This window comes from Hypomesus transpacificus, chromosome 11 (assembly GCF_021917145.1).
Source record: "Hypomesus transpacificus isolate Combined female chromosome 11, fHypTra1, whole genome shotgun sequence".
In the NCBI taxonomy this organism is placed as follows: domain Eukaryota; kingdom Metazoa; phylum Chordata; class Actinopteri; order Osmeriformes; family Osmeridae; genus Hypomesus; species Hypomesus transpacificus.
This window is the reverse complement of record NC_061070.1, coordinates 477,899-505,155: the sequence shown is the minus strand read 5'-3', so window position 1 is coordinate 505,155 and position 27,257 is coordinate 477,899. Positions and strand designations below refer to the sequence as shown.

The following is a 27,257-nucleotide window of genomic DNA, read 5'->3' as shown; positions in this document are numbered from 1 at the left end:
TACAGTTGTTTCTCTGCACCCTAGTGATAACGTTGCACCGTGGGAATAGCGGATTTGTTAAACATTTTGTAGACCTAAAATCATGCAAAGGAAGCAAACTATAGAAATATGTCGGTACATCTAGTTAGATTTGCAACGGATAATCAACTTGGGCTTTGATTGTAAAAAGATTAATATTGCTGATGCGATTTTCGCGGATAAACTTAATCTTAGACTGGTCAAATTATTATAGCCTACAAATTATATAAGGTTTCCTACATAGAAAAACCAAACAAACAAAAAACAAACATTCGATTTAGAGTTATACTGGTTCACTGGCCGTAGGCCTAGCGTGTGCTTTGTCTAGTATCGAGCCGCAAATTGGATAGTCAACATTTGTCTGCTGCTCTATGTAGGCTATGCTACGTCGCCTAAATGAAATGGAATCAGAATATTCTCCTTTTCAGTTGCTCCAACAGCACGATCAAAAACCCGACGTTGAACCCCGTGTGAGGAGGGGGGGCCTCCTCACCATTGTTACAAGTGACTAGACAGATGTGCATGTTATGGACACACCAGCTCAATGGAATTCGGGCCAGACGCTCACCTGCAATCCTGAGCACCGCTCTCTCTGCCGGGTCCAGCACGGAGCCTCCCAGAATTTTCCGCTTTGAACGTTCATGTCTGGGTAGGTTCCACGGTAACGTGTCCCCGGGTGCCGGTGATACCGATCCAGATTTAACACTATAGTCATCATCGTCCGAGAAGTCTGCCGATGAGGACATTGAACAGTGAAGGGAAGCGTTCCCTGAACCGGAGCTCTGTTAAGACAATAGAAACACAGTCAATGTTAGGCTCGCTATCAAGAATATGTCAACAGACAATTAATTATTATTTGCTCCACAATATCGCTTTCTTACCATCGCTGACACCTACGTACTAAAAAGGTGCGGTTTGTAAACGCACATAGGAGCACACACAAGGAGGCACCTAGCCTAGCGCGAGCCACCACCTATTATTCCCTGATTTAACAGTAGGCTATAAAACCAAAACCAAGAGACTGCGAAGAATCAATTGTATCTGGCTCCCCCGCCAGGTCAGAAATAAGACTTACCGCTGTGTACATGGTTCATTTGTAGGAGAAATAGCTTTTTAGAATTCACTTGCCACCCCCTATGATCAGCATGCTATTTCAATCGGGACCACACCCTCCAGGCCGCCCAACACCGATATCTCCATTTCCCCGGTAGGTTTAGTGCCTGAGATGATGTCAAGTCTCCGGGGAGAGAGAACGAGAGAGAGAGAGAGCGAGAGTAGCACCGCCACGGCAGCTGATGCGAAAGCTGTGGGATGTCACCGCGTCATCCTCCAATACAGCAACGAGCCGGATGGGGAGAGGAGACTCGGGGCTCCACGAGAGATGGGGAGTGTTGACGTGGTGTTAGAGCGCCATCCTCGCGGATAGATACGCGCCTGGTGACTGCGTAGCTTATGTCACCACGTTTAAAACGGCAACACCATTTAGTGTTTCTGGCATCTCTTCTCACTGTGGGATCATTCTTGACTATACCATTTCAGATGTTTACCTGTGCGCTGTTATTATAGGATATTCTAGACTTGTGTGTTCCCAACTTATCATTAAACAATCAGTGTGAACCATTAGTGCATAATGCAGGCCAACAATGCAATAGCGCCTGCTATGGTCCACTTCCTTCAAATGAGTAGTGAACATAAGTCGTCATGGGCGTGTCTTCTGTACAAGAATGTAAGGGAACAGGTAACAAAGCTTCCAAGATAGGGTTGTTTAAAAATCATCAGTCACGTGACAGCTTCGATTTCAAGACGTTTTGGGTGTTACTACACATCTACAGCATTGTTGTAGGAATTCACATGAAGTCACTTCAATGATATCACATTGAAAACATCACTCTGGTCAAGCTTTTACACGCTGAGGGCTGGAGTAATTGGGACACCAATTGCTCCAGTCTAAACAAGGTGATATTTCCAACCCTTTGCAGTAGTAAAATACAAAGATCTTAGCTTCAATATGAACCTGAATCGGTGTATATACTGTTAAACAAAAACAAAATTTCAGGAGAAGACAGATTTTTCAGTCATGTCATTCTAATGCTCATGAAACCACCGTTGATTTGGACTCAATCCACCCTCAAACGGTGTGCAGTTGTAGGGTCTCCTGGCTTGAGTTCCACCTGAACAAACATAGTTTGAATCAAGGAAACTGTTTTGACTAATACCTGATTTTCTTATACAAAATTTTCATTAGTTCGAATATTCATGGGTTACTTGATGTCCTTATCTTGAGGTCCTTATCTCCCTTCTGTATTCTCTGCTGTAAAATTGGGTTGGAGAGCAATATTTAAATTAGGCTGATTAATTGGTCATTTCACCTGAGATCACTTGAGAAATCATCTATGTGCCTACCTGACACCAATACATTTACTTTAATCAAAACAGAAACGCAGATGCCAAACATCTTAAGATAATGCATGATGTTGTGATCACGGTTGATCATTACGCATGGGAATACCTACGGCTTTTCGAGTCGGGGTGACCTGTACAGAGTGATAAAAATCTGGCAGGACCCGCTTCTTTACTCTGCGTTTCTTGACAGATGTGGATGAATCCTGATCACTCTCAGGAATCTCAACCAGAGGTTTGTCATCTGACACCGGAACCCTGGCGCGTGCGCTCCTCCTGGCGTGGCGCGGGCTGTTCCTGAAGCCCTGCGGAGAAACAGCGTGGTACCCACCCAGTCGGGACAGAGGGGAGAACAGTAAAAAAAAAAAACAGAATGAGAGGCAATATACATTTATTGTTTTAGTCCGCAATTATTCAATGATTAAAAGATTTTCACAATTTGACACAATAGCCCGTATATGATTTTAGTAAATATTTTCCAATAATTCATTATCAGTTTCTTTTCAATAACTTTCTTTCAGCAGGACAAGCAAACTGAAGAAATGCAGAATCACCACACATTATTTATTGATCACACATGCGCATTGCGTATTTCAAAGAGCCTAACAATAGTAGCCCATGCCACGACGGCAGCTGGTATGTCCAAAGAAAAGTGCATAAAGTAATGTAAAAGTTACACATCTCACCACAATGTCTAGACTATCAAGTAGGCCTCAAATATGTTTCGTTATTATTTGAGAAAACATTTAACTAACGTTTACATTTAAAATGTTTGAATTCAAAATGTTTACCTCGGATCGAAAATGATGCGTCCGGAGACCAGCTTCTAGGACAAATAAAAAAGATCTAACATTCTGATCTTTGATGGTCATACAATAATCAATGTCAAGTGCAAGACTATCATCCTCCAAATAAAAAAAAATGTAAGAAATTGGACTTTTTATAAACCTGTCTGACTTTTAATGAATCTGAGGTGGGACCGCAAAACATTGTCTTCATTCTGGCCTTAGCAGTATTTGGTTATCCTATTGCCTGTAGTAAAGCGTCAATGGATCGTAATACATACATGTTACATGACATACATGTGTGAAACCGTCCACATGTAATCGTTATGTAGAATAACATGTCATGACGTGTGAAAGGCAGACAAGTAGGCTTATGGCAATGCCTCGGTGCAGGAGAGATGCAGGCTACCTACCGCGGCTCCTCGAGCGCCCGGAGAGCACAGATTTCATAGGATGTTTTCCATTGCGAAGCTGGCGATGCCAACAACAAAAAAAGAGAATTGTTGCGATAGTCCCCAGCAACAGTAGTAGTAACAGAAGAACGCATTGAATGCTGTAAGGTCTTAATAAGACCAGGAACGCCGCAGCTATCATCACAGAGAGATGTAGGGCAGCTCGCCTTGCTAACAGTCGGCTCCGCTCCTTTCCTAAATGCTGAAAGCGTTGTGATGATATATCCCAGCTAGGCTTGCGAATTACTCATCGCATACCTAGACATGTATACTAACCGACTCTTCATCTCCAATGGTTTAAAACATGTAAGTCAACAAGACATGACTCAGCAGGGTCCCTAACTGATCATGCGGGGGAAGGCAGCTACTGCATTTGAGCTCAGAAAAGATGCTGCAGACGGCAGAATTTTTTTAAAGGTGTCTGACCGTGTATAATGGGATCTGTCCAGCGGGCCTCGTCTGTATACCCACTGTATCATTGAGCCACAATATCTGACAAAGAAGCAATCAAGCGCACTATTGAACAAAGTGTGCCGTTGGATCACTTTAGTGAGGCTAAATGTTCATAGGTGACTCTGGTGAACGTCCGAAGCCTTAGTCTACAGGTGAACTTCATGTAAGAGTTAACTTAAAGCTCTCTCCACGGCGTGAGCATGACTAAAAGATAAATAAATCACGAGCAACAACCTCTGTCTGCAATGGAGCCCAGTATTTTTAACAAACAATAACACGTGCCTTTGCCGGTAGCTGGATTGAATGTAGCTAGGATCTATTTAAAAATATAATTCTGTGCGTGTAGGACTTGCGGTTATCTGTTGTGTTTATTATAAGGTCAGACTTTTATTATAGGCGTGCGTCAGTCATTAAACTACATATCCCAAGATCCTCCTGCCCAATAGACTACTGGGCTTTCCATAACTGCGCGCCTTTCGTGCATTCTGCATCCTGCATGCTCCGCTTGTGACATCGGTGAGTGTCTGGACGGTTGTGAACATTAATCAACGTCGGTATGTTGTGTTAGCTTTTTTGTGTATGCATTCATGTATACAAGTTTACAGAGTAAGCAACAACTGTCAAAATACGCAAAAAATAGGAGGTAATCCAGCCTGTCTAGAGTTGTGGGTGTCTGATGCTAGCTACTACGAGCTAGTATGTAGCCGTGAATGGGTCTCGGCAGACGAGCAAGGTCCAATGTGTGTCCTATAGGAAGTGTGTGGCTTTGATCGAAACGTTTGTTTGTATTCCGATAAGGTCGGACAATGTCATCTTCGGCTGATGATGATACTGAGGACGACGTGGAGTTTGTCTCAGTGAGTAGATGTGAATTTACAAAAGTTTTGTTTAAAGTCAACTGAGTTGCGTGCTTCATTGAACTATGCACGTTCATACCTTGCCTGGGTGTCTAGACTTGTCGAGGTACATCGTAAGATTGCGTGTAAACACCTCTCTCAGAAGACCACCGGAAGTAAACCCTTTGGTAGTAAACAGATGTACCCGATCACAATCCAAGTTTCTCTTGAACAGACTACATATTCGGCAGTTTTCAATGTTCTCATCTCATTACAGGAGGGGCCTTCAAGACCGGTTCTGGAATGTATCGATCTCCTCAGTGATCGTGAGGACAGTGGAAGTTCTCCCACAGAACATATGGTGAGCATGCCCTTGGAAGATTCAATAGCCACACCAAGGAGGTGATTTCAAATCATTGAACGGTGCTAAAGTACACACTTGGCGTGCTGGAACAAGTTAACTACCAATATACTGTCCTGGGGCCTGTTCCTTAAGCCTGTCAAAGGCCCCTTAACTCCACACACCACAGTTCAGTTCCCTACTTGTCCACTGGGGGGAGTTTGGTCTACAGCAGAGCACAGATAAACAATAACAATACACACAACAGCACAACAATAACGCCGAGAGATGGATCATGTATAGAATTGAGTAAGATAAATCACAACGGTGCCAAGTGTGAGGAAAAAAAAAAATATGTGCAAGGTAACAATGTTGTGCCAGTTCAGTATGTGGGCTCTAGGGACAGGGGATCATATACATCTATTTCACCGTGTCCTGGGAACCCTGTTCCTGTGACCTGGAGGGAGGAGATCAGACCCCTCAGAGAGACGACGCTCGGGGCTCCATAAAGACCACCCTACCTTCCTTATGACCTGGCGAGTCAAGATGTCTGACAAGGAGGATCACCTCAACAGGGTGGCCCAGTGTTTTGGTTTTGGACAGCCAGCCATGCGAGGGGTCAGAGGCGGTAGATCGTGTAGCGTCGTCTTAGCCTATGGTGATGGTCATGCATCACAAACCTAGCCAGCTGACTAGCTATGTCTCATGTGTGTTTGCCATTTATAACAAGGACAGATACATTGAAATTCTTGCTTCGGCTCCTCTTCACTTTATCCTAGCATCAAACCTCGATTCTATAGGTTATAAAAAGTCATTTACAGGGCTCTCAAGTTTTGAAGAAAGGCAAGAGTGACACCCCCCCCCCCCCCCCCCCCCCCGTCAAAATTAATTAATTGCTTTTTACTTGACATCTTTGAAAGGCAGCAATGATTAATGCATCCATGGCCAGGTTATAATAATGACTTAATAATGTCCCGCTCTGGATTTGATCCTGCCACCCCTGACATCCCAAGCGCCGCCACTACCAACTACGCCAACGAAAAGCTAGATTTCCGATGTTTCGGGTGGCTTCTTATTTACCTGAGGAGTGAGTTTCACCGATACACACCGGCTACATCTATGAACTACTTGTTCTGAGCAGGTGTTGTCAGTGAACAGGCTGTAAAACTGTTGGTTAAGAGACTCGTGAAAAACTGATACTAATTATCTGGGGAACATTTTTTCAACAGAAGTCAAGTTGTCATTGTTTGTGTGAAACGAGTTGTGAATTTGTCGTAACATAAAAACAGGAGATCATGGCTGTGCTCAAAGTGATGCTCGAGCTCCTGCGGTTTGCTTTGTAGGTTAACAAAACTTTCGGAAGCAGGATATGCTTTTTTCCCATTGGTTGTTGCATTAAATCGTACCCAGATACAATGGTGCTTTTTTCCGATTGGCTATTGTATAGACCCTTTCTTTTTTTTGATTGGCTGATAAGTGGCAGGCTCAACTAAGAACTCCAGGGGAGACACGCTTGACTGCCGGTTCCATAGTGAGAGTGGGGCGGCCAGAGGAATTTTGGTTGGGTGCTGCGGCATATTACATTTATTGTAAATATTTTTTTTCTGTGTGAGAAATACAATGTGTGGCGGGAGGGTGTGACTAAAGACCGAAATGAGTGACACTTGAGAGCCCTGCATTTATACATCTTAAACCTATATTAATGCACATACCTATGTTATCTAATAATAAATACACATTAACATTAAATAATCCTGTAAGCTCGATATGAAACTGGTGTTACTCCCATGTTAATGGGGACAGTCCAGTGACGAGTGTTTGTTGTGCCCATCTGTCCTGCGTAGATTGAGGATGAGCTCCAGCGCCAGAAAGACCACGTCACTTCCACCCTGGAGAGACTGGCCCGCCAGGTGGCCGTGGAGAAGAAGAAGAGAGCGGAGAAGTGTCGAGCCTTCAAGGTGAGGAGAACCTCATCCTGACAACCCTTCTTCTTCTTAACAAGCAGTTAAGAACAGCTTGTTAAATGGTGGGCAGGACAGACGGTGGTGGACAGGACAGACGGTGGTGGACAGGACAGACGGTGGTGGACAGGACAGACAGTGGTGGGCTGGACAGACAGTGGTGGGCAGGACAGACGGTGGTGGGTAGGACAGACGGTGGTGGACAGGACAGACAGTGGTGGGCTGGACAGACAGTGGTGGGCAGGACAGACGGTGGTGGGTAGGACAGACGGTGGTGGGCAGGACAGACGGTGGTGGGCAGGACAGACGGCGGTGGGCAGGACAGACGGTGGTGGACAGGACAGACGGTGGTGGACAGGACAGACGGTGGTGGACAGGACAGACGGCGGTGGACAGGACAGACGGTGGTGGACAGGACAGACAGTGGTGGACAGGACAGACGGTGGTGGACAGGACAGACGGCGGTGGACAGGACAGACGGCGGTGGACAGGACAGACGGTGGTGGACAGAAATGGTGACAGTGTTCCTTGTTGTGATCTCAGGAGAGGCAGCTGTCCCAGAGGGCCCACGGACAGATGGAGCTGACCTCTCCGGGCGGGGGAGACAGCTACAACGCCAAGCGCTGCGTGGACATGTGGCTCAAGATGCCAGGTACTCTTCTAGGGATGCACACAAGTGGAGGTGTAATGCTGGCCAAAACCACAGCATCGGATAGCGACAGAAATAAAGAAGTGTAGTCCTACACGATCCATTAGCCTGAGCTGTCACGTCAATCAGGGGCGCAATTCACACGGGCCAGATTAGCTTGGTGGAAGGAGAGTTTCCCCTTGTGGTTCTGACGATCTGCTGAGTCATACAGAGCTGCAACCTAACTTCACCCCACCGTTGTTGCCCTACAATACACGTGTCATTGAGTCCATCCCATATGTTCCCCAACACCCTGCCCCACCTACACACACAAACACACCCATCCACGGTCTAGGGACCACCAACATAAAACCAATTAGCTGTCTTCGCCAATCTCCCTAAACACAAAGTCATGTCACCATTTCACATGCCTGTGAAGATTCACTATGGCTTACTGTTTAGTTTGATTGAGCCACATTGGTTCCTCCCCCATGTGTGCCTCACTGTTTTGCCTGTGAGGTAAAGTAAACTTGAAGTGACTTGCTCTAAAGAGAGATGTCACGGGTGACAGAACATGTGTCACGTGAACAGCAGCTGGAATGTGAGGGAGGCCAGGCTGCAGTGCTGTCGTCACGTCACCTGGGAGGAGAGATAAGCTCAAAGAAATGAAAAGCAAAACAGCAACAGTGCATTTGATGCAGTTTGAGCATGATGTTTTTTAGATGGCTCAATGCAAAGTGCTTCCAGACAAATGTGTTTCGAACAACTTAGTTGTTTAATAGAGGGAAGAGCTTTTATTGGTGTCAGTGCGGCAGTAACATCCCTGACTACATCTTTTTGACATGTTTTTCTGTGAAATTATTTTTAAGTAATTATTTAAAAAAATGTAGTTAATCATACATCACAATATTCAATAAGTGCACAATGTTGTCAGAGTCAGTGAATCATGGTGTTAGGTGACCAGGGTGAACTGTCCCCCCCCTCCTCCCCCCCCCTCCTCCCTCAGGTGTGACGCCCGGGGGGGTGAACACAACAGGGATGGGCTGGCGTCGCAGGACTGCCACGCCCCCCTCCAGCCGCTCGTCCAATCACACCTGCCCGGTCATCAACTGTGGGCGTGTGTACGACAGCGTGGCCCTCATGGCGGGGCACCTAAAGAGGTAACGCTTCCCACAGCTCCTGTGTGTTCACCCAGAGGAACTCCTCCAGACTGAACTCCTCCACAGTGAACTCCTCTGTTTACTGTTTTATAGCTATTGCTTTGAGCCAGTACCCAAGTCGTTGTAACTTACATGGTTGCATAACATACATCGTTTTCTACCGCGTGGAGAAGTTTGCAAAACTCACAACATACCACCAAAAGCAATGGATGATACAATGTCAAGTAAAAGAGGTGTATTTGTCATATGCACAAGACACCACAGGTCATTGTGGGATATGAAATTGCATAAAGGCCTACAAATACAAAAAATACAAATGTTAATGGTTCATTTAGCGGCTGTATTCCAGCGTAGTAGCACCCTGACCCTGGATATGAAAGTGTGCAGAACACTTTAGATCCTCAGCCTATGCCGTGTGTGTGTAGGTTTGACCACTCCCCCTGCGACCCCACCGTGACCCTGAAGGGCAGCAGCTCCGAGCAGTTTGCCTGTGTGGCCTGTGGCCAGCACTTCCAAACAATGGACCAGTGGAACACACACCTGCAGTCAAAGGTCAGCATGGCTCTGCTCCAGTCGGGTCGTCGTTTAGCAGACGCTTTTATCCAAAGCAACACATGGGTGGGGATTGGAACCTGCGATCTTGATCAGCAGTCACGTGTTCTAACCATGGAGCTATACCCATCCCGTTGCATCTACATTAATATGAGTCTGAGTCATTGTGTCTTTACGCAAAGCTGCAATTATGAAGCAAGAGTGCTGACTGGGAACATTCCAGCCTCTACACAACGGTCAAAGAATGTGGACCTACTTTCTTCTGTACTGACCCCACCCACCTCCTGCTGTACTGACCCCTCCCACCTCCTGCTGTCCTGACCACACCCACCTCCTGCTGTCCTGACCACACCCACCTCCTGCTGTACTGACCCCTCCCACCTCCTGCTGTCCTGACCACACCCACCTCCTGCTGTACTGACCCCACCCACCTCCTGTTGTCCTGACCACACCCACCTCCTGCTGTCCTGACCCCACCCACCTCCTGCTGTACTGACCCCACCCACCTCTTGCTGTACTGACCCCACCCACCTCCTGCTGTACTGACCCCTCCCACCTCCTGCTGTCCTGACCACACCCACCTCCTGCTGTACTGACCCCACCCACCTCCTGCTGTCCTGACCACACCCACCTCCTGCTGTACTGACCCCACCCACCTCCTGCTGTACTGACCCCACCCACCTCCTGCTGTACTGACCCCTCCCACCTCCTGCTGTCCTGACCCCACCCACCTCCTGCTGTACTGACCCCTCCCACCTCCTGCTGTACTGACCCCTCCCACCTCCTGCTGTACTGACCCCACCCACCTCCTGCTGTACTGACCCCTCCCACCTCCTGCTGTCCTGACCCCTCCCACCTCCTGCTGTCCTGACCCCACCCACCTCCTGCTGTCCTGACCACACCCACCTCCTGCTGTCCTGACCACACCCACCTCCTGCTGTCCTAACCCCACCCACCTCCTGCTGTACTGACCCCACCCACCTCCTGCTGTACTGACCCCACCCACCTCCTGCTGTCCTGACCACACCCACCTCCTGCTGTCCTGACCACACCCACCTCCTGCTGTACTGACCCCTCCCACCTCCCGCTGTACTGACCCCTCCCTCCTCCTGCTGTACTGACCCCACCCACTTCCTGCTGTCCTGAATTCACCCACCTCCTGCTGTCCTGAATTCACCCACCTCCTGCTGTACTGACCCCACCCACCTCCTGCTGTACTGACCCCTCCCACCTCCTGCTGTCCTGACCCCACCCACCTCCTGCTGTACTGACCCCACCCACCTCCTGCTGTCCTGACCCCTCCCCCCTCCTGCTGTACTGACCCATGGCCTGTCTGCTCCCCAGGTCGTCTTGCCCATCGCAGACGGCCACGCCAGCGACCAGAGCTGCCAGGTGGTCGTGTGCTACGCCTGCCCCTCCTGCTACCACCTGTTCTACCTCAGGGACGAGTGTCTGCAGCATATGGCTGCCACTAACCACTTCTCCCAGTCCATCAGTCTCAGCTGTGGTGAGTCTTCAGTCCATCAGTCTCAGCTGTGGTGAGTCTTCAGTCCATCAGTCTCAGCTCTGGTGCTTCAGGGTTCTCCAGCCTCACGCATTGACCGTGAGACACACGCATTTCAGTCCCTTCATACTCTCTGATGCCACACCTAGCATTTCTCACTCTGAGAAGGCAACGCCAGCCAAGTTGTCTTGCTAACGTTGTATTTATTAATGGCTGCAGGAGTGAAGGTTCTCGGCGACCGTACGTTCGTTACCAGATAAGGAACAATAGATTTGAAAGGTCGTCTCGGGGGAGGGGAATATCACTTCACCGCTTTTGATAAAACTTCACAACCCTGTCTTTATGCTGTTGTGTAGCTGAATAACTTGCCTTTCCAGATTAAATGTTTGTTCTTGGTCTTGGATTTTGTGAAATACATTTCTAAATAAATGCGCCTTATAGTCCAGTGCGATTTATATATGTTTTTTTCCTCTTCATGACGCATTTTTTGACTGATGCGACTTATAGTCCGAAAAATACAGTAGTGTTGTGTAGGCTGTTAATGTGCCCTCCTTAAACCGTCCCTTATCCGGTTAGTAGGAACCACAGACCCACTTTCTATAGCCTTCACAACAGGCTCCAAACAGAAGGCCATGCCGGTTCCTGTTCCCCGCTACGCCAGGAACCGCCTCACAGCTCTGTGTAAAGAGGTGGGCTTCAGGGTGCGGTGCAGCGTCTGTCGCAAGGTGCTTACCTCACACATGGAGGCAAAGGCTCACTTCAAGTAAGTGTGTGCTTTTGGACTTTTCCTCGACATGGCACTGCATGAAATCGATTTGACGGACTTGTTACTTTGAGTCTATGTTTATCAGAACATATTGTGTTGTTTGTTGCGGTATTTATAGTGTACATTTAGCGTCATCTATTGTATAAACTGTATATTTGTATTGATGCAACTGTGCTGTGAGAAGGCTCCTTAGGGACTAGTTGACGCCCCCCGTGTTGCTCCCTGTCCCCAGTGTGCAGTGCCGAGAGGGCTGTGCGGTGGCGGAGGCGGACCACACAGTGGCGGAAGTGATGCGGCAGCTGATGGCTCACGGCCAGTGTCCTCAGTGCTGCGAGGTGTTCCTGAAACAGCCGGACGCCGACCGCCATTCCCAGCTCACCCAGCACCGGGTGAAGGTGACCCGGACCATGGACCGAGCTCTGCTGCAGTACTGCCACGTCAGTGAAGCCTTGCTTGCCAAGAAGACCAGGCCTCAGGGAGACAGGCAGGCCCAAGGCCTGGAGACATCCACCCCGAAGAGGGACCAGGGGGGGAGAGAGGAGCTGGCAGGGTCCCCGGCCAAGCGCCCGAGGCTGGGTCAGGGCTCCGGGGCTCCGGCCGGTTCTGAGGGGGCTGGAGAGATAGGCGGAAGGGGTCGATCGGTCCCGGCGTGGTTCTGCGAGTGCGGCCTGCGTTTCCCGGACGAGGCCTCCGTCAACAACCACCTCCTGGCCGCCAATCAGATCTTCCACCAGTGCGGCGTGTGCGGCAAGCTGACGGGCGAGGCGTCCATCGCTCGCCTCCACATGAGCCGTTTCCACGGCGGCGCCCACCTCTCCAACTTCCTGTTTCACTGCAGGAAATGCAAGGTGGACATGCCCCGCCAGGTGGACATCCTGTCACATGTGTCCGATGCCCACAGTGGCCACACCTACTTCCTGGAGAGAGAGGTACCAGAGGAGCCTGTCAGCGCCAAACCCTCCACCAGCGGCCGGCGGGGGGAGGGGGCGCACCCGGCCCGCACGGAGCAACCCGGTCCTGGGCCTGCACTGGCGCGGCAGCCCCCGCCCAGCCCCCGCGCTCCACAGGGGGGCCAGGGGAGGTGGATGTGCCGGATGTGCGAGGACGTGTTCCCGTCGGAGGCGTCGGTGCAGCTCCACTGCAGCGACCCGGACAGCCACAGCTTCCAGAGGTTCGTGTGCGCCCACTGTCCCCAGAAGTTCTTCAAGGAGGCCACCCTCCACAGGCACTGCTCGGCCGAGCACGACGGCCAGCTTGGCGTGCGCTTCTTCTGCGGCCTCTGCGACAGCATGCAGTACGACGCCCACAGCGACTTCCTGGAGCACTACGACAGCCTCCACAGCAGGGATTTCTACCGCATGGACGAGCCCCAGGAAAGCTCCTCTGCTGCGGCCAGGGCGGGAGAGGAGGCCCCCAGGGAGGCCACATCCAGCCCCGCGCCCGGAGAAGCCCTCCGAGGGGCCCCGTGTCCTTGCATGGCTCCAGAGACGCCCCGAGAGGGGAGGAAGGCCAGGTACAAGGCTTGCATGCAGCGGCTGGGCTGCGAGGGCGGGTGCCTGTACGTATGCGCCCCCTGCGGTGTGACCAACAGCTCATACGCCCAGATGAAGATCCATGTCCACACCTCGCACCCGGCCCTGGGGCTGGAGCCTTCCTTCCAGGTTCAGTGCCAGGCGTGTCGGGAGAGCCACGAGGACGTTCGCCGCTTCCACTCGCACTACCACGCCCAGCACTGCCCTATGGAGCCCTGCGCCACCTCCAGGACTGCGGCCGCGAGCTCCAGGCACAGCCCGGGAGGGAAGCAGGGCTCTGGGGCTGGTCCTAGAGTGAAGCAGGGCTCTGGGGCTGGTCCTAGAGGCAAGCAGGGCTCTGGGGACGCTCATTCGGGGGAGACGTTCTCTAGGGTGGGCAGCGAAGGAGGAATGGAGTCCCAGGCTGGCTGTGGAACAGCGGAAACGGCACCCCCTACAGGCCAAAAACAAGTTGCTGTGGAAATGAAAATAGAATCGAATGGCAAGTTCTAATGTAATGTCATGCGGAAGCTATTATTCTGCATGGGTATGGGGGGATTTGAACCACTGACAGACAGTCAAGACAAGTCTTGTTAATGATGCCATACCATATGGTCAAGCACAGCTCTGGGAATTCCTCTTTTTCTGAAACAAAAAGACTGTCTCTGAAAATGTTAGACTTAGCTGGCTTAACTGGTGTGTGTAACAGAATGAATGAGCTGTTGTTGTTTTTTCTGCAGAGGAGACGAGGGAGTTGGAGCCAGACTCGTCTGCCAGCAGGATCTCAGAGGATCATGGAGGTGGGCTGGGAGAATTATTCAGCAGGATATTTGATTTGTATACCACAAACCTTCCCATCGTGGGACATTTCTTTTTCTTCCTTCGTATCCTTGCTCTACTCGTCTGAGCATCCGTGTTGTGGCTGTGTTTCATCCCTCAGAGGAGTCTGACGAGGAGATGAAGCAAGCCTTGGCTCTGAGTGCAGAAGAGGCAAAGACCACAGCGCTTCTCGATACGGGTGTGTGACCTGCCCTGTCAGCCATTACAAATATCAAAACCCCACGGTCGAGAAAGTCACCGGGACACATTCTCCCTCGGTCGACAGGACAAGAGTTTGACCTGTCGTGATGCTGAGTTCAGCCTGTGCATGTAATGTAGTATGATGTCCACACAGCCCTGTGCATGTAATGTAGTATGATGTCCACACAGCCCTGTGCATGTAATGTAGTATGATGTCCACACAGCCCTGTGCATGTAATGTAGTATGATGTCCACACAGCCCTGTGCATGTAATGTAGTATGATGTCCACACAGCCCTGTGCATGTAATGTAGTATGATGTCCACACAGCCCTGTGCATGTAATGTAGTATGATGTCCACACAGCCCTGTGCATGTAATGTAGTATGATGTCCACACAGCCCTGTGCATGTAATGTAGTATGATGTCCACACAGCCCTGTGCATGTAATGTAGTATGATGTCCACACAGCCCTGTGCATGTAATGTAGTATGATGTCCACACAGCCCTGTGCATGTAATGTAGTATGATGTCCACACAGCCCTGTGCATGTAATGTAGTATGATGTCCACACAGCCCTGTGCATGTAATGTAGTATGATGTCCACACAGCCCTGTGCATGTAATGTAGTATGATGTCCACACAGCCCTGTGCATGTAATGTAGTATGATGTCCACACAGCCCTGTCGTTTGCCAATAGCATAGTGGATGGATCTATCTAGCACTGCTGCATGCTTGAAGATGACCCCAGTGTACAGACAGGAAAAACATGGAGCAAGTAGTGAAGAATCACACTTTGAACTTTGCAAAATGATAGTTTGCAGCTGAGATTATTTGGATGCAGTATATGGTTGCAGTATATGTTACCATATATAAGGGGAGTCAGTTGGGGAATTAGGCTAGTAATCCGAAGGTTGCTGGTTCGATTCCTGGCAGCGCCCATTGACATTGTGTCCATGTCCACTTCACCTTACTTGCCTCGGGGAAGGGGGGAATGTTCCTGTACTTACTCTAAGTCGCTCTGGATAAGAGCGTCTGCTAAATTACTAAACATATGGGTCTTTAAGTTAGTCCCTGGTTTAAATAAATAAATACATGTTTCTGACTAAATATATCTCATTTTGAGATTTTGTCTGTTTTCAGCTGCATGGTAATGACACTTTGCTGTTATGTTTTATAGAGATTGAACTCGCCCTCCAAAGAAGCCTTCTGGAATACTGAACGAGATGCTTTCAGGGAACATGTATCACGGCTTCTGGAACATTCTGCTCTCTTTGTGTTTGTTCATATTTCTGTTACATTGTTGAGTTACATTCATGTTATACATATTCATCCTGTTATATCTTTAAGTTTCTGAAATAAAGGTTAGGCACATTTGACTTGTCCCATTGATATTATAAATATGTTTGTCTTCCAACTGTTAAAGAAGGTGCCATACATTGACAATGCTGCAGATGCGCGCGCCTACATTTCTCAACGGACCCTCCCACAATGCTACTCAACCCCACCACCTCAGTCTGGAGTGGGGTGGTCAGTAGAAACGGAACGGGAAGTTCCAGCCCATGTTTGGAAATGTTCCCTCGGGGGCGCTGTCTTGTTGCCGAAAGAAACCGCTAGATTGTGCTCCAAGGAACCTCGAGCTTTGAAGGTGTCAAAATCAGATCTCTCCTGCGTTAGATCAGTATTCTTACTATGGCGCAAGCGAAAATACACGCGAAGATGAATGAAGGGAAAGAAGGAAAATTTAGCAGATCGATGTCAATGGCAGATCGGTCAGGACGGCTTTTAGAAACTTTGGATGCACTAGAGATGAGGTAATATATGCGTACACCCCTGTATGTAGATTACTTTACAGTTTGCGGTATAGGGAGTTAAACGTTTAACAAAGTCTGTTGTTTGCAACATGTCTTTTTTGTTTTATTGCACAATTGCAACGACAAGTGTATAGCAGCTGGTTTCAAATGCGCAACGCTGACAGTTCTAAAGATAGACGGCGAAAGTTGCCGCTGCGCCCTATCCTTTTTATGTTTTCTAGTTGTGGACCTATAGCGACCAACATCCAGTAACCTATCCCACATCGATATTAATTTGGACAACCAAACTGTAATATTTTGTGCTAAAGGCAGATTTGTTTTAAATTAAAATGAACATGTGTGTGCGCGTGAGCCTACGGTTTGTGAGTTCAGCCAAACATACCATGGCATTGTCATCGTATTCCATCATCTACAAGTAATCTAATTATTTTACGACACTACTCATCAGGGTGGAGTCTTTACGAGAAGCTGCAACGTCTATGGAGCAGGAGAGAGAGTTCTTACTGGAAACAATCCAGTCCCTACAGAACAGTCAAGAAATGCGCACCATATGTGATGGTATTTTAATCACTGAACTAGCATACGTATTATTATATGCTCTAAACGTAATATTTCGTTTTAGCCTGAAACGTTTAACTCTTTACACACATTTTTCTGTTTAGGAGAGAGAGAAGAACTGTCTCTAACTGCCAATCGCCTGCTGAACAGAACTCTTACTGTGGAGGTCTCAGTAGGTACCTTAAGAAACCCCCAACAAGAGGAGGCGTTAAACAAGGCCACTGCACTGATCGACGCGATAGTAGCGAAGTTGCTAGATGATATGGATAGTTCCAGAAAGGGTCTTTCGGCCCTGCTCGCAGCGTGCGTCACTGAGGCGCCGGCTGTCCCCATTGATCAGAAATTCCAGACCATCGTGATAAGCTGCGCCTTGGAGGACCAGAAGAAGATCAAGCGGAGGCTCGAGACTCTGCTGAGGAATCTGGACAGCGCCGAGAAGAACATCAAGATCATGGATCACCAGAAAGTTCAGGACAAAACCGCTGCCAATGGCCGGTTTTAAACCAAAATATCACAAGTACTTATTTAATAGGTTTCCATTATAATCCCTATGCAAAGACCAGACCAAGCCACGTGTAGCACTTAGATGGCTTTTTCAGCATATTTTCCTAATGTGTCTTTTTTCTAAATACAGTTTGTCATTAATATCAGATGCAGTTTGCCTGACAGACCCAATTGAGCATAGACATAGTTGCACACCATGAAGGAATTCCACATGCAAATGTGATGAACATAAATATCGTACACAACAATTATGTCCTCAGTAATACATGTCTTCAATAATCTGCACATGCCCTCACATGTAGAGGAAAGTGTTAATATTGATGTTTTCAGAAAGTAAACCAACTCCACATGAAGATAAGTTTCCGTTTTACAAATGTATAATCTGCAATCAGTTGCTTTTTATAAAATGTGTTTAAAAAAATCACATCACTCTATAGAACAATCAAAGAAGAGGTTTTTAATTTTGTTATAAATCACCAATTAAACACTGTTTCCAATAACGCCCCACGTATTATGATCTCTGTGACGCCCCCAGCTGGTTGGAAAGTACATTTAGGATGGATTGAAAACAACAAGCAAACAAGAGGGCAAGACTACGCTGTGTCGAAATCAACATGTAGCTAGCACGTGTAACATTGTTACAGAATGGGTTTTACAGCAAAGCATTCAACACCCAAGAGACTGCACTGAATTGTAAAAAAAAAAAAAAAAATTCTTCAGGAGACACCGTGCGATGTGTTGTCTGATTGTTAAAGTGCCTTGAATCCGTTTTGGCGGAACAAAGTAACTTAATATTTTACGACATAAACCACCAAGGGCTGACGTTCTGTTTGCGGTAGTGTTTTCAACAAGGAGCCCGGGGCGAGCAGAGACGAGCGCTGCTGAGCACACAGGACAAGGCATCGTGGTTCTACATTCATTCACTCACAGAAAAAAAACGAACTACCATTAGGCATGCATGTACCTATCTATACACCACTGATATCCAAACACAAACACAGGCACCAGTATACAGTAGAATGATGATCCTTTAATACAGGGACCCTTGGGTTATTGATTAAGGCCCGTGTTGTCTAATTACACTGTGGCGATAAATACACAGTTGTAACACCAACCAACTTGGGGTGTCATATGTCATGGAGACGAGAGAAGGGCTCCTGTTTATCCGTACAGAGCTAAGAGCAAACCCAGGCAACAAAACACACCGTAACACCTAGAGTAGCAAAAAAACTACAACAACATGTCCGAAACTTCACCCTCTACGTGGTGATTTCCCCAGAACGTACACAATTACTTCATACAAACGTTGCAAAATTGGAGGCAGAACACCACTGACATTTCACGTGGAGTTTGAAGTGCTTTCCCCACTATTACAGATTATACATTGTGTTTTTTTTCCGCCTGAAGATCTCCTCAAAGCTCTGAACAGACACTGGAGGCCCTGGACAGACAAGGCACCACGGCGGTGAGACAGACGATAAGACCAGGCACCACGATGACACATTCCAGCACTGGGCCGAGGGCCGCAGGAATCTAAACCCCTCTTTCCTCCTTCACGTTGAGATACCGCTGATCTCATGACTGGATTGTTAACAGCTGTGTCTCCGAGGCACGAGCTACCCCACCCAGTCATGTAGGATCAGAGACTACGGTGAGGAAGCGCGTGGACACCTCTGACGTGTGCTCGACACAATGAAAGAGTCTTTCATGCGAGAGACAAATATCTGAAATGTAAAATATTTCCTTTAACATAAAATAGATACTTTTAGTACATTTATAATATGTAGTGTTCACAAGTCGTAATTAAAACATATTATCCAAGATTAGCACGAGGGATACCCTCCCTCTACAAAGACCACCGTACCACAATGAAGGCTGTAGCAAATGAAAGGTATGACCTAATGCAGCAAGGACGAAAATGTAAACAATATTTTTGTTTCTTTTCAATGTTATCAATCGACAAAAAAAAGAAAATTGGGTCCGCTACTATGACATTTAACGATACGCACCTCTGCATTTACAATATGTGCTAGTTTCAAAGAGAGATTCAGAGACGAGTATTTCACGAAATTGAACTTTCACTGCTGACACGCGCTCCACAAACACTCAACGTTTTATAAGACCTCTTGTCGAGAGGGTTTTGTGCGAATATCCGGTAATATTTGGTCATATAAGATCACATTCTATTAAGAAGTTGCCATATTACAAACCAATCACTGCGGTCTCTTAAAAATATTGTCATTTCTTACAACAATAAAGTGACATTTAATAACAATTTGGCACAAAAATAACTAATGTTAAAACACTGCTTAGAGTCATATAAAAATACCTTTAAAAGAAAACACCACTTTACCCATCTCATTTTCATATCCATGATCCACAGTCTATGTTGAACCATATTCTATTAGCCTAGTCGTTAGAAAAATATGGTTCAAAGAAATGTTACAAAACAAAAGTATTGCACAGATGAACAGTTAACTCACATGGATAACCTGTAGAAATCACATATGACCATGCATGCATACACATAAGTGTTGAGTTAATGATTTAGAGTGTAACTTTGACCCTGCAGCGTTTGTGAGGGGGGAACGGAAATCATGGCAAAGCCGAACTCCATTCCCATGGACTTGGCCCATCCGGTTGCTGCTGTAGGGTTGTCATACTGCGGTGCAGCCACTAGGGGGGGGCGGGGGAGTTGAAAGGGCAGGATCTGGTGCAGGTTCAAGGCAGCCGCGACCATCAGCCGTGTGACGCGGCTGCTGGTCAGAGCAGGTTACGCGGGGTGACATCTCTCTAGTGCAGCCTCTGCCTCCTGGGAAGCTGGACCCATCAACAGAATAACCATCCATTCATCCACCCACCGGGGGAGAGAGGAGAGGAACTCTGTCACCGTGGGCAGTCTTGGAGGCGCGGGGCGGCGACAGCAGGCTGCAGCCTCACCTCCAGCAGCAGGTGGAGCTACAGCAGGCTGCAGCCTCACCTCCAGCAGCAGGTGGAGCTACAGCAGCCTCACCTCCAGCAGCAGGTGGAGCTACAGCAGCCTCACCTCCAGCAGCAGGTAGAGCTACAGCAGCCTCACCTCCAGCAGCAGGTGGAGCTACAGCAGGCTGCAGCCTCACCTCCAACAGCAGGTGGAGCTACAGCAGCCTCACCTCCAGCAGCAGGTGGAGCTACAGCAGGCTGCAGCCTCACCTCCAGCAGCAGGTGGAGCTACACCAGGCTTCAGCCTCACCTCCAGCAGCAGGTGGAGCTACAGCAGCCTCACCTCCAGCAGCAGGTGGAGCTACAGCAGGCTGCAGCTGCCAAACGGGTTCTTGTTTCTCTTGGTCCTCTGCTTGTTGGGCCTCAGGCTTATGATCTCGCGCCCGTTACTGGAGCTCTGGCTGGAGAGGGGACCACTCGTGGTGTTGAAGACGCCTGGAGGGGGGCGGGGGGGACACCGGTCACATCACACCGTTAGAGTCACAGCAGGACATGAGCACAGAGATGCAGCAGGCTGGCAGAGGGAGACAATGGAACATTACCTATTTTATTGCTGGTCGTGTGAACCACTTCAGGTTCCTCTGCCGTTTGTCGCTTTAGTCTCTGAAGATATTTATCTGCTAGGTATTTGAAAACTGAAAGAGAGAAAGAGGGGAGGTGAGAGAGAAGGTGTGTATGTGAGAGAGAAGGGTTGGAGGTTGGGAGGAGAGAAGAAAAGCAGAGACAGAGAGATACAAGAGAAGGTGAAGAGGGTTAGAAATGACATCTCAACAGGGACTCTATGGAATGTCTGGACCTGAATCTGGATGTGGTCCCCCTCCCTCCCTCCCTCCCCCCCCCCCCCCCCTCCCCCTCCCCTGGTGACTCACCCTCAGTAACATTGAGGTCCTCCTTCACAGACGCCCGGTAGAAGCGCAGCTTCAGCCGCTTGGCCAGAGCCTCGGCCTCCTCGCTGCACAGGGAGGAACACGCGTGTGTCAAAACACAGGTATACCCACACGTGTACAAAGACATGCAGGACTTGGGGGAAGGACAGGGGGGCAGGACAGGGGAACAGGGAGGTGAGTCCTACTTCTTGATGACGGTCTCGTCCAGCAGGTCGATCTTGTTCTGCACCAGGACCGTGGGGATGACCCCCACCTCCATCTCCACCTTCTCCCTCCAGCTGCCGATGGCCTGGAACGAGTCCCTGTCTGTGGTGGAGAACACCAGCACACACGCCTGGGCTCCTGGAGAGACACACACAAGTCATGATTTAGACACAAGCACTTCACATCGTCACTTTGTTTTCCTCCACAGTTAAATGGATGACATGTGTTTGTCAGAGGACCAGGTGTCATGGCCGCCGTCCCAGCTCACAGGGAGGGCTCTCTTACCGCGGTAGTAGGCCTTGGTGATGGCATCAAACTCCTCCTGTCCCGCAGTGTCCCACAGCATCAACCTCACCTCCTCATCGTTCACCCTGGCAGCACACAACACAGGGAGATAAGGGTCCTCAACTAGCTAACTTCCTAGTCACAACACAGGGAGATAAGGTTCTGTTCTGAAACTTCTATACCTCACGTGTAGCCGACATATTTATCTAATTTTAGGCTTGTTACTGTTGTTTTGAAGTAAGTCATTTCTCAAGGGTACATTTCTTACGTTGTACATTGTTGACAGTAAGATCCTCTGCACATCCACAACACAAGCCCTGAAGACAAAGTGAATCTACCCACAGCAAAGCTACCGTGTCATCAAGTAGCCAAGGTGTCAACAGACAGCCCACAACTTCCAACGCTGCTTACAGTATTTGTCTCTCCAGGAAGTCCACGCCGATGGTCTTCTTGTAGTCGCGGGTGAAGATGCCTTTGCAGTAGCGCTGAATCATGCTGGACTTGCCCACGGCGCCGTTCCCCACCACCACCACCTTGATGGCCACCTCCATGTCCTCCTCCAACATGGCTGCTCCGCGCGCCTGCTCCCTCAGCCCGCTCTCGCACGACCCGCTTGGCCCGGGTCACTTCGATAGGACGTAAGCTGGATCGCCGGATGGCACCTGGACGGGGCGCAAAATGTCAGCGTCACAGTCCACAGCTTGATGAACGCGTCAGCCATTTTGTCCTAGTGAAATTCTGGTCTGCATTGTGCATTAATACTCTGTACAGCAAATGAATAACCAGAAGACTTGCAGACTGTATAATATGTAGCAGTACGGATGTTTGGTTACGCCCGTTGTCTTGGTTTTCTGACTCACATTTAACCAACTGAGTTTGTGGTACTTTCTCTATCTGATGGGCGCTACCTACGACAACGAAATATCCCAGAGGGGAAGGATAAAAGACCTGTCTATCCATCCACTTATCCATGCGTCTGTTTGTTCAGCGAGATGCTGTTCGTATGTGAGTGGAGGACGTGTTTGCACCTTGCTGTCCCCTGGATCTCATAAACCATCCCTGGCCAGGCCTGGTTCCCTGGTTTACAGCCTGGTGTAAACATTAGCAAACAATTCTGGACAGCCATCCAACAGGCTCTTTCCCAGACCGACCAGGCTCTCGGTAAGACCAGGCAGGTCTGCTACATCTCAGAGACGGCCTTCAGTTACCACACTTACTGAGTGCCCGGTGGGTCAGTCCTGGTAAGCAGAGGTCTGGTCTGGGTTATGGCCTAGCTGACGTGGCAGACATTCATCGTTGACGTCATAAGAATCCAGATGCTTCGTCTAACTTGAGAATAGCTGACAGTTTTAACTAAAGGAGACCCACCCCGATCTGGGGGAGGGTGGCGGCGGCGTTGTAGGCACACCCTTTCCCGGCAGAGGGGATTGATGGAGAACATCAATCGCCTAGTCCCATCTACGCACAATTGTTTAGCCTATTAAAACAATAAACAATAGCAAAACAACTGAAGTTGCTTTAATTGTGCGGTGAAATGCATCGATCAACTATCCTGACAAGTACGAACCTTTCATTTGTTGAAAGCCGCTAACTACGCACATTGCTGACTAAAGCCACATTGAGACAGTGACACTAGTGAGTTAGTTGCTTCAGCAAAGTGCAGATAGAGTTTCGGCCTGTCTTCAGCTGCATAACTAAAGGGAGAGACGCACAGGGGTAACTGATACGATGCCCACGGGCTAATAAGACAGCTGCAAACATGCACATTTCTGGGTTTGTGCCGTTTGCAAAATAGTAGTAGCTGCGAGATGCGACTTCAGTCCAGGCACATAACGTGCTTCAGATTGTTGTGTGCGATGACCACATTCAACAGGTTCAAATCATTAGTTAGCTAGCACTAGCAGCTATATAAAATGTTAGCAAAAACAATACTGTGCTCAAAAACACTAGGGATATCAAGTGTCAAGGTACATAAGCGCATTTATCTGTCAAGACAACGTTAGATAGCTTGAAAGCCATCTCTTACCTGGTACTGCATCAAGTTACATATCTCCCTCCGAAGTCTTCCTCTGAAAAGATGTACGCTAAATAGCAAGCAGCGTTAGCGCCAGCTAAAACAGCAATGTCACTCTTTGTCGGTGGTCGAAGCCAGCTACCGTACGCTGTCTGAAAACCAAGTGGCTATTATAGTTAACGTTGCGTTAAATGCCACGACTGTAGCCAGCACCGTCGTCGGAGTAGACCGATTGCCCGGCCTAGCTACCTTCAGCTGAGCAGAGGTGATACTCCTAAGTGCAGCAGAGACAGCGTCCAACTTGAATGACGAGTTGATAAGGAGCATTAACTATAATAATATTATCGACTACTAGTATCTATCTAAAAGTAAAAGAATAGCAACAACTCAACGCAGGGAGGAGCAATTCCAGCATTGGCAATTGAAGAACATAAATACATGTTTGTGGCCTTTGCGATGTTGCCTAGTAGCCAAAATAGAAAACCCTTCTTTCGGTTGCTACAAACGTAGCGCTAGTTAGCTTCCGGTGGGCGGTAGAGTAGCCCCTTTTCAGGTACGTTCGTTTTAAGTATAATTTACGGTGGCCCTGAAGTGCAAACCACACCCCCTAATATGAGTACATCCCCCAAATGAAAATACTCCCCCCCAATACGAGTCAACTCCCCCCAAAACGGATGACTTGTTCACCTCCCCCCAATACAAAAACCTGCTCCCCCCCAATAGAGTCAACTCCCCCCAAATCGGATGACTTGTTCACCTCCCCCCAATACAAAAACGCGCTCCCCCCCCAATACGAGTCAACTCCCCCCAAATCGGATGATTTGTTCACCTCCCCCCAATACAAAAACGCGCTCCCCCAAATGGAAAACTACATTACATTAACTCAAAAACACATTACATTAACTCTGAACGGAAAGGGTAGGTACTACACTTTAGCGCTGATTGGATGCAGTAGGCTAACTAACAAGAAATAAGAAATTGATCGACAGAAGTACAAAATGCAATAGCCTGGCAGAGTTACGTGCACCAGAACATGTGTTTGGCTTTAGAAGAATGTAGCAAATAGTAGGGTACTTAGGCAAAAGTATTTCGAGTTAAATGTAAAAATTGATAGCCAAACAACTATCCTGGTCCACGTTACTCTGTCATTGTGGCATTTCATTCTTCTGTAGTGGACTATTAGGTTTTTCTTCTGAAAAGTCCTGCTTCCTTCAACTGCGTTTTTAGCGTGCGCATAGGCTACATATTGTGAAACGTTAACAGCAGATCTAAGATTATTTCATAGGAATTACCCTGATTAAAATAAAGAGTAGTGTAATGACTCTGAATTGTAAACATGTTTCCTCTTTCCTTCCAATCAAAACGATTAAGTTCATGATAATGACAAAGTTACTTGGACTAGTTGGCTATCGATGTTTACGTTTAACACTGCAATTTATGCTTTTGCATACATAGCCTATGCTACATGCTTTGATACCCAAATAAATGTTCTGGTGCACGTAACTCTGTCAGACTATTGCATTTTGTACTTCTGTCAATCAATTTCTTATTTCTTGTCAGTTAGCCTACTGCATCCAATCAGCGCTAAAGTGTAGTACCTACCCTTTCCGTTCAGAGTTAATGTAATGTGTTTTTGAGTTAATGTAATGTCGTTTTCCATTTGGGGGAGCGCGTTTTTGTATTGGGGGGAGGTGAACAAGTCATCCGATTTGGGGGGAGTTGACTCGTATTGGGGGGGAGTATTTGTATTGGGGGGAGGTGAACAAGTCATCCGATTTGAGGGGAGTTTACTCGTATTGGGGGGGAGTATTTTCATTTGGGGGATGTACTTATATTAGGGGTGTCATTTGCACTTCAGGGCCACCGTAATAATTTCATTCTAAACCTGCGAGTGCAGACCTGGCCAAAAACGACCGGCGAGTTGACACAGATATGGTGTTATAACTAATATATGTAAATGCTTATTGAACATCTGAAATGTATTAGAGAACAGAACTTATTTTTTTATTCTCAATACCAGCTATTTGTTACAGTTTTGAGTCAAACAGTTTCCAGCACACCGGCGGGGGGAGCTGTTATATAAACAAAAGTTGATTTTGGGTGTCTCGTTTAAATTACTAGTGCATCCCTTCCTCACTTACACGTCGTAGAAAGAATGCGCTGCCGACAGGCAAAAACGTGCCCATCGACTCCGGCGTACAAAACGAATAAGAAGTGACGTAGTAGATACCGGTAGTACCACCCGAACATTTACCCGCGCTGGTGTGTTGACTACTCCATAATAAGTGGCGGGAGGCTTCAGTGCATTGCAAAACTGTTAAACGTTAGTTTTATTTAAATACGGAGGTATGTTAACATATATTCATCAACACTGTTTGTCTAGGGGACTTCCTTTTACGATGTAGCCCGTCAAAACGTGAAATGTGTAACTAACTACATTGAAACCAGCTCTAACGCTAACATTTGACATTTCCTAAAGGAACCATGCAGTTTCCAGGCAGAAGAAAAAAGCTAGAAGCCGGGACAAGGACCGAGCTTTACGGACACTGTCTACAGCTCTATGGCCAGCCTCCCACTGAAAACATTTCTCTTAACGAGTTCGAGACGTTTGCTGTGGACAGGTTGAAACGTAAGATCACATAAACTGTTTTTTCACTGATTTGTAAACAAGGTTCCACTGTATCAGTGGTCTTGGTAATTTCGTTTACAAATTTGTCTTAAACACTGACATCTACTAAAAGAGTATTGAGACCATGTACAAATGTAAGAATTTCACAGGGCTAGTTTACTGGATAGTTATTTTGTTGCCACTTTTGCAACAACTCAGTTGAGTAACATATCACACTGTCATTTTCTATAAAAATTGTTGCGCGCCCATGTCTGTTTTAATGTCTAGTGCTGAAGACGGTGGAAAATTTGGGAGTAAGCTATCCAAAGACAAATGACCAGTACACCAAGAAACTGGACAATGAGATCTCAACCCTACAGTTCCCCTACAGGGCGTATGCTGTGAGTATGAGTGGACTTCCATTTACTAGAAATATGCCTTCGAAACATCCCTACAAACAAAGCTTTCCACGATAAATCTACAACTTTTCAAGGATTGAAAACTATGAAACTGAAACGATGCACATGTCCAAATGGCGTGTCCTCATATGTCAATGCTTGTGAACCATCTTTAAACAGAACGCAACAATCCCAATTATGATCATTCGTCTTGAGTATCTGTTTAACCCATCGATTTACGGGAACATCTCCTTTGTTCAAAACAAAAAGCTTGCATGGTCTTATAACAGCACTGATTTCAACTGTGTTTCAGGAAGACAAGAAGCCCAAAACAGGAGCCAGTGAGTACGAGAAGAGGAGGAAGGATCACATCTCACACTTCATCCTGCGGCTGGCCTACTGTCAAACGTACGTCTCCACAGAACACTCTGGGTCTCCACCCTGAGGTCTGGTACTCTGGGTCTCCACTCTGAGGTCTGGTACTCTGGGTCTCCACAGAACACTCTGGGTCTCCACCCTGAGGTCTGGTACTCTGGGTCTCCACTCTGAGGTCTGGTACTCTGGGTCTCCACAGAACACTCTGGGTCTCCACCCTGAGGTCTGGTACTCTGGGTCTCCA

At 47.8% G+C, this 27,257-nt stretch overlaps 4 protein-coding genes across 8 annotated transcripts in view; 3 read left to right on the top strand and 1 right to left on the bottom strand.

Annotated features, from left to right (window-relative positions):
• Positions 1–4,568: 4,568 nt before the first annotated feature.
• Positions 4,569–15,761, top strand: znf451 (zinc finger protein 451). Of its 4 annotated transcripts, none has more exons than XM_047028609.1 (13): positions 4,569–4,624; positions 4,907–4,965; positions 5,222–5,305; positions 7,129–7,242; positions 7,789–7,897; positions 8,880–9,033; positions 9,459–9,585; positions 10,930–11,092; positions 11,705–11,852; positions 12,088–13,868; positions 14,107–14,166; positions 14,307–14,384; positions 15,565–15,761. In XM_047028609.1, exons 2-13 carry the CDS (start codon positions 4,915–4,917, stop codon positions 15,603–15,605), a joined length of 2,910 nt encoding a protein of 969 aa, XP_046884565.1. In that variant the 5' UTR covers positions 4,569–4,624; positions 4,907–4,914; the 3' UTR covers positions 15,606–15,761. The 4 variants fall into 4 exon arrangements, with proteins under 4 accessions (XP_046884565.1, XP_046884564.1, XP_046884562.1 ...); XM_047028608.1 differs by having other exon boundaries at positions 11,669–11,852; XM_047028606.1 differs by having other exon boundaries at positions 11,666–11,852.
• Positions 15,762–15,880: 119 nt separating this feature from the next.
• bag2 (BCL2 associated athanogene 2) lies at positions 15,881–17,533 on the top strand. Its single transcript, XM_047028614.1, has 3 exons — positions 15,881–16,198; positions 16,647–16,756; positions 16,861–17,533. The coding sequence occupies exons 1-3, from the start codon at positions 16,077–16,079 to the stop codon at positions 17,256–17,258; spliced, it is 630 nt and encodes a 209-aa protein (XP_046884570.1). The 5' UTR covers positions 15,881–16,076; the 3' UTR covers positions 17,259–17,533.
• A 164-nt stretch (positions 17,534–17,697) lies between these two features.
• rab23 (RAB23, member RAS oncogene family) lies at positions 17,698–24,155 on the bottom strand. Of its 2 annotated transcripts, XM_047028613.1 has the most exons (8): positions 23,645–24,155; positions 22,030–22,280; positions 21,619–21,704; positions 21,315–21,471; positions 21,112–21,194; positions 20,785–20,877; positions 20,526–20,677; positions 17,698–20,080 (listed from the first exon to the last, which is right to left on the bottom strand). In XM_047028613.1, the coding sequence occupies exons 2-7, from the start codon at positions 22,182–22,184 to the stop codon at positions 20,544–20,546; spliced, it is 708 nt and encodes a 235-aa protein (XP_046884569.1). In that variant the 5' UTR covers positions 22,185–22,280; positions 23,645–24,155; the 3' UTR covers positions 17,698–20,080; positions 20,526–20,543. The 2 variants fall into 2 exon arrangements, with proteins under 2 accessions (XP_046884569.1, XP_046884568.1); XM_047028612.1 differs by having other exon boundaries at positions 17,698–20,677.
• Positions 24,156–25,885: 1,730 nt separating this feature from the next.
• prim2 (DNA primase subunit 2) overlaps positions 25,886–27,257 on the top strand; it is a 71,019-nt gene continuing 69,647 nt past the window's right edge. The window contains exons 1-4 of the mRNA XM_047028611.1: positions 25,886–25,978; positions 26,112–26,261; positions 26,529–26,641; positions 26,952–27,046. Coding sequence (XP_046884567.1) covers positions 26,117–26,261; positions 26,529–26,641; positions 26,952–27,046 — 353 coding nt within the window. The 5' untranslated portion in view covers positions 25,886–25,978; positions 26,112–26,116. The remainder of the gene's footprint in view (positions 25,979–26,111; positions 26,262–26,528; positions 26,642–26,951; positions 27,047–27,257) is intronic.

Bases quoted from the DNA above. Each gene is read 5' to 3' on its own strand.
- znf451 (XM_047028606.1), top strand. From the start codon at position 4,915: ATGTCATCTTCGGCTGATGATGATACTGAGGACGACGTGGAGTTTGTC. The intron at 4,966-5,221 runs GTGAGTAGATGT...ATCTCATTACAG, and splicing joins ACGACGTGGAGTTTGTCTCA to GAGGGGCCTTCAAGACCGGT. The intron at 9,034-9,458 runs GTAACGCTTCCC...GTGTGTGTGTAG, and splicing joins ATGGCGGGGCACCTAAAGAG to GTTTGACCACTCCCCCTGCG.
- bag2 (XM_047028614.1), top strand. From the start codon at position 16,077: ATGGCGCAAGCGAAAATACACGCGAAGATGAATGAAGGGAAAGAAGGA. The intron at 16,199-16,646 runs GTAATATATGCG...ACTACTCATCAG, and splicing joins TTGGATGCACTAGAGATGAG to GGTGGAGTCTTTACGAGAAG. The intron at 16,757-16,860 runs GTATTTTAATCA...TTTTCTGTTTAG, and splicing joins AATGCGCACCATATGTGATG to GAGAGAGAGAAGAACTGTCT.
- rab23 (XM_047028612.1), bottom strand. From the start codon at position 22,184: ATGTTGGAGGAGGACATGGAGGTGGCCATCAAGGTGGTGGTGGTGGGG. The intron at 21,705-22,029 runs GTAAGCAGCGTT...GTGTGCTGCCAG, and splicing joins TTCCTGGAGAGACAAATACT to GGTGAACGATGAGGAGGTGA. The intron at 20,878-21,111 runs GTGAGTCACCAG...TCTCTCTTTCAG, and splicing joins GGACCTCAATGTTACTGAGG to TTTTCAAATACCTAGCAGAT.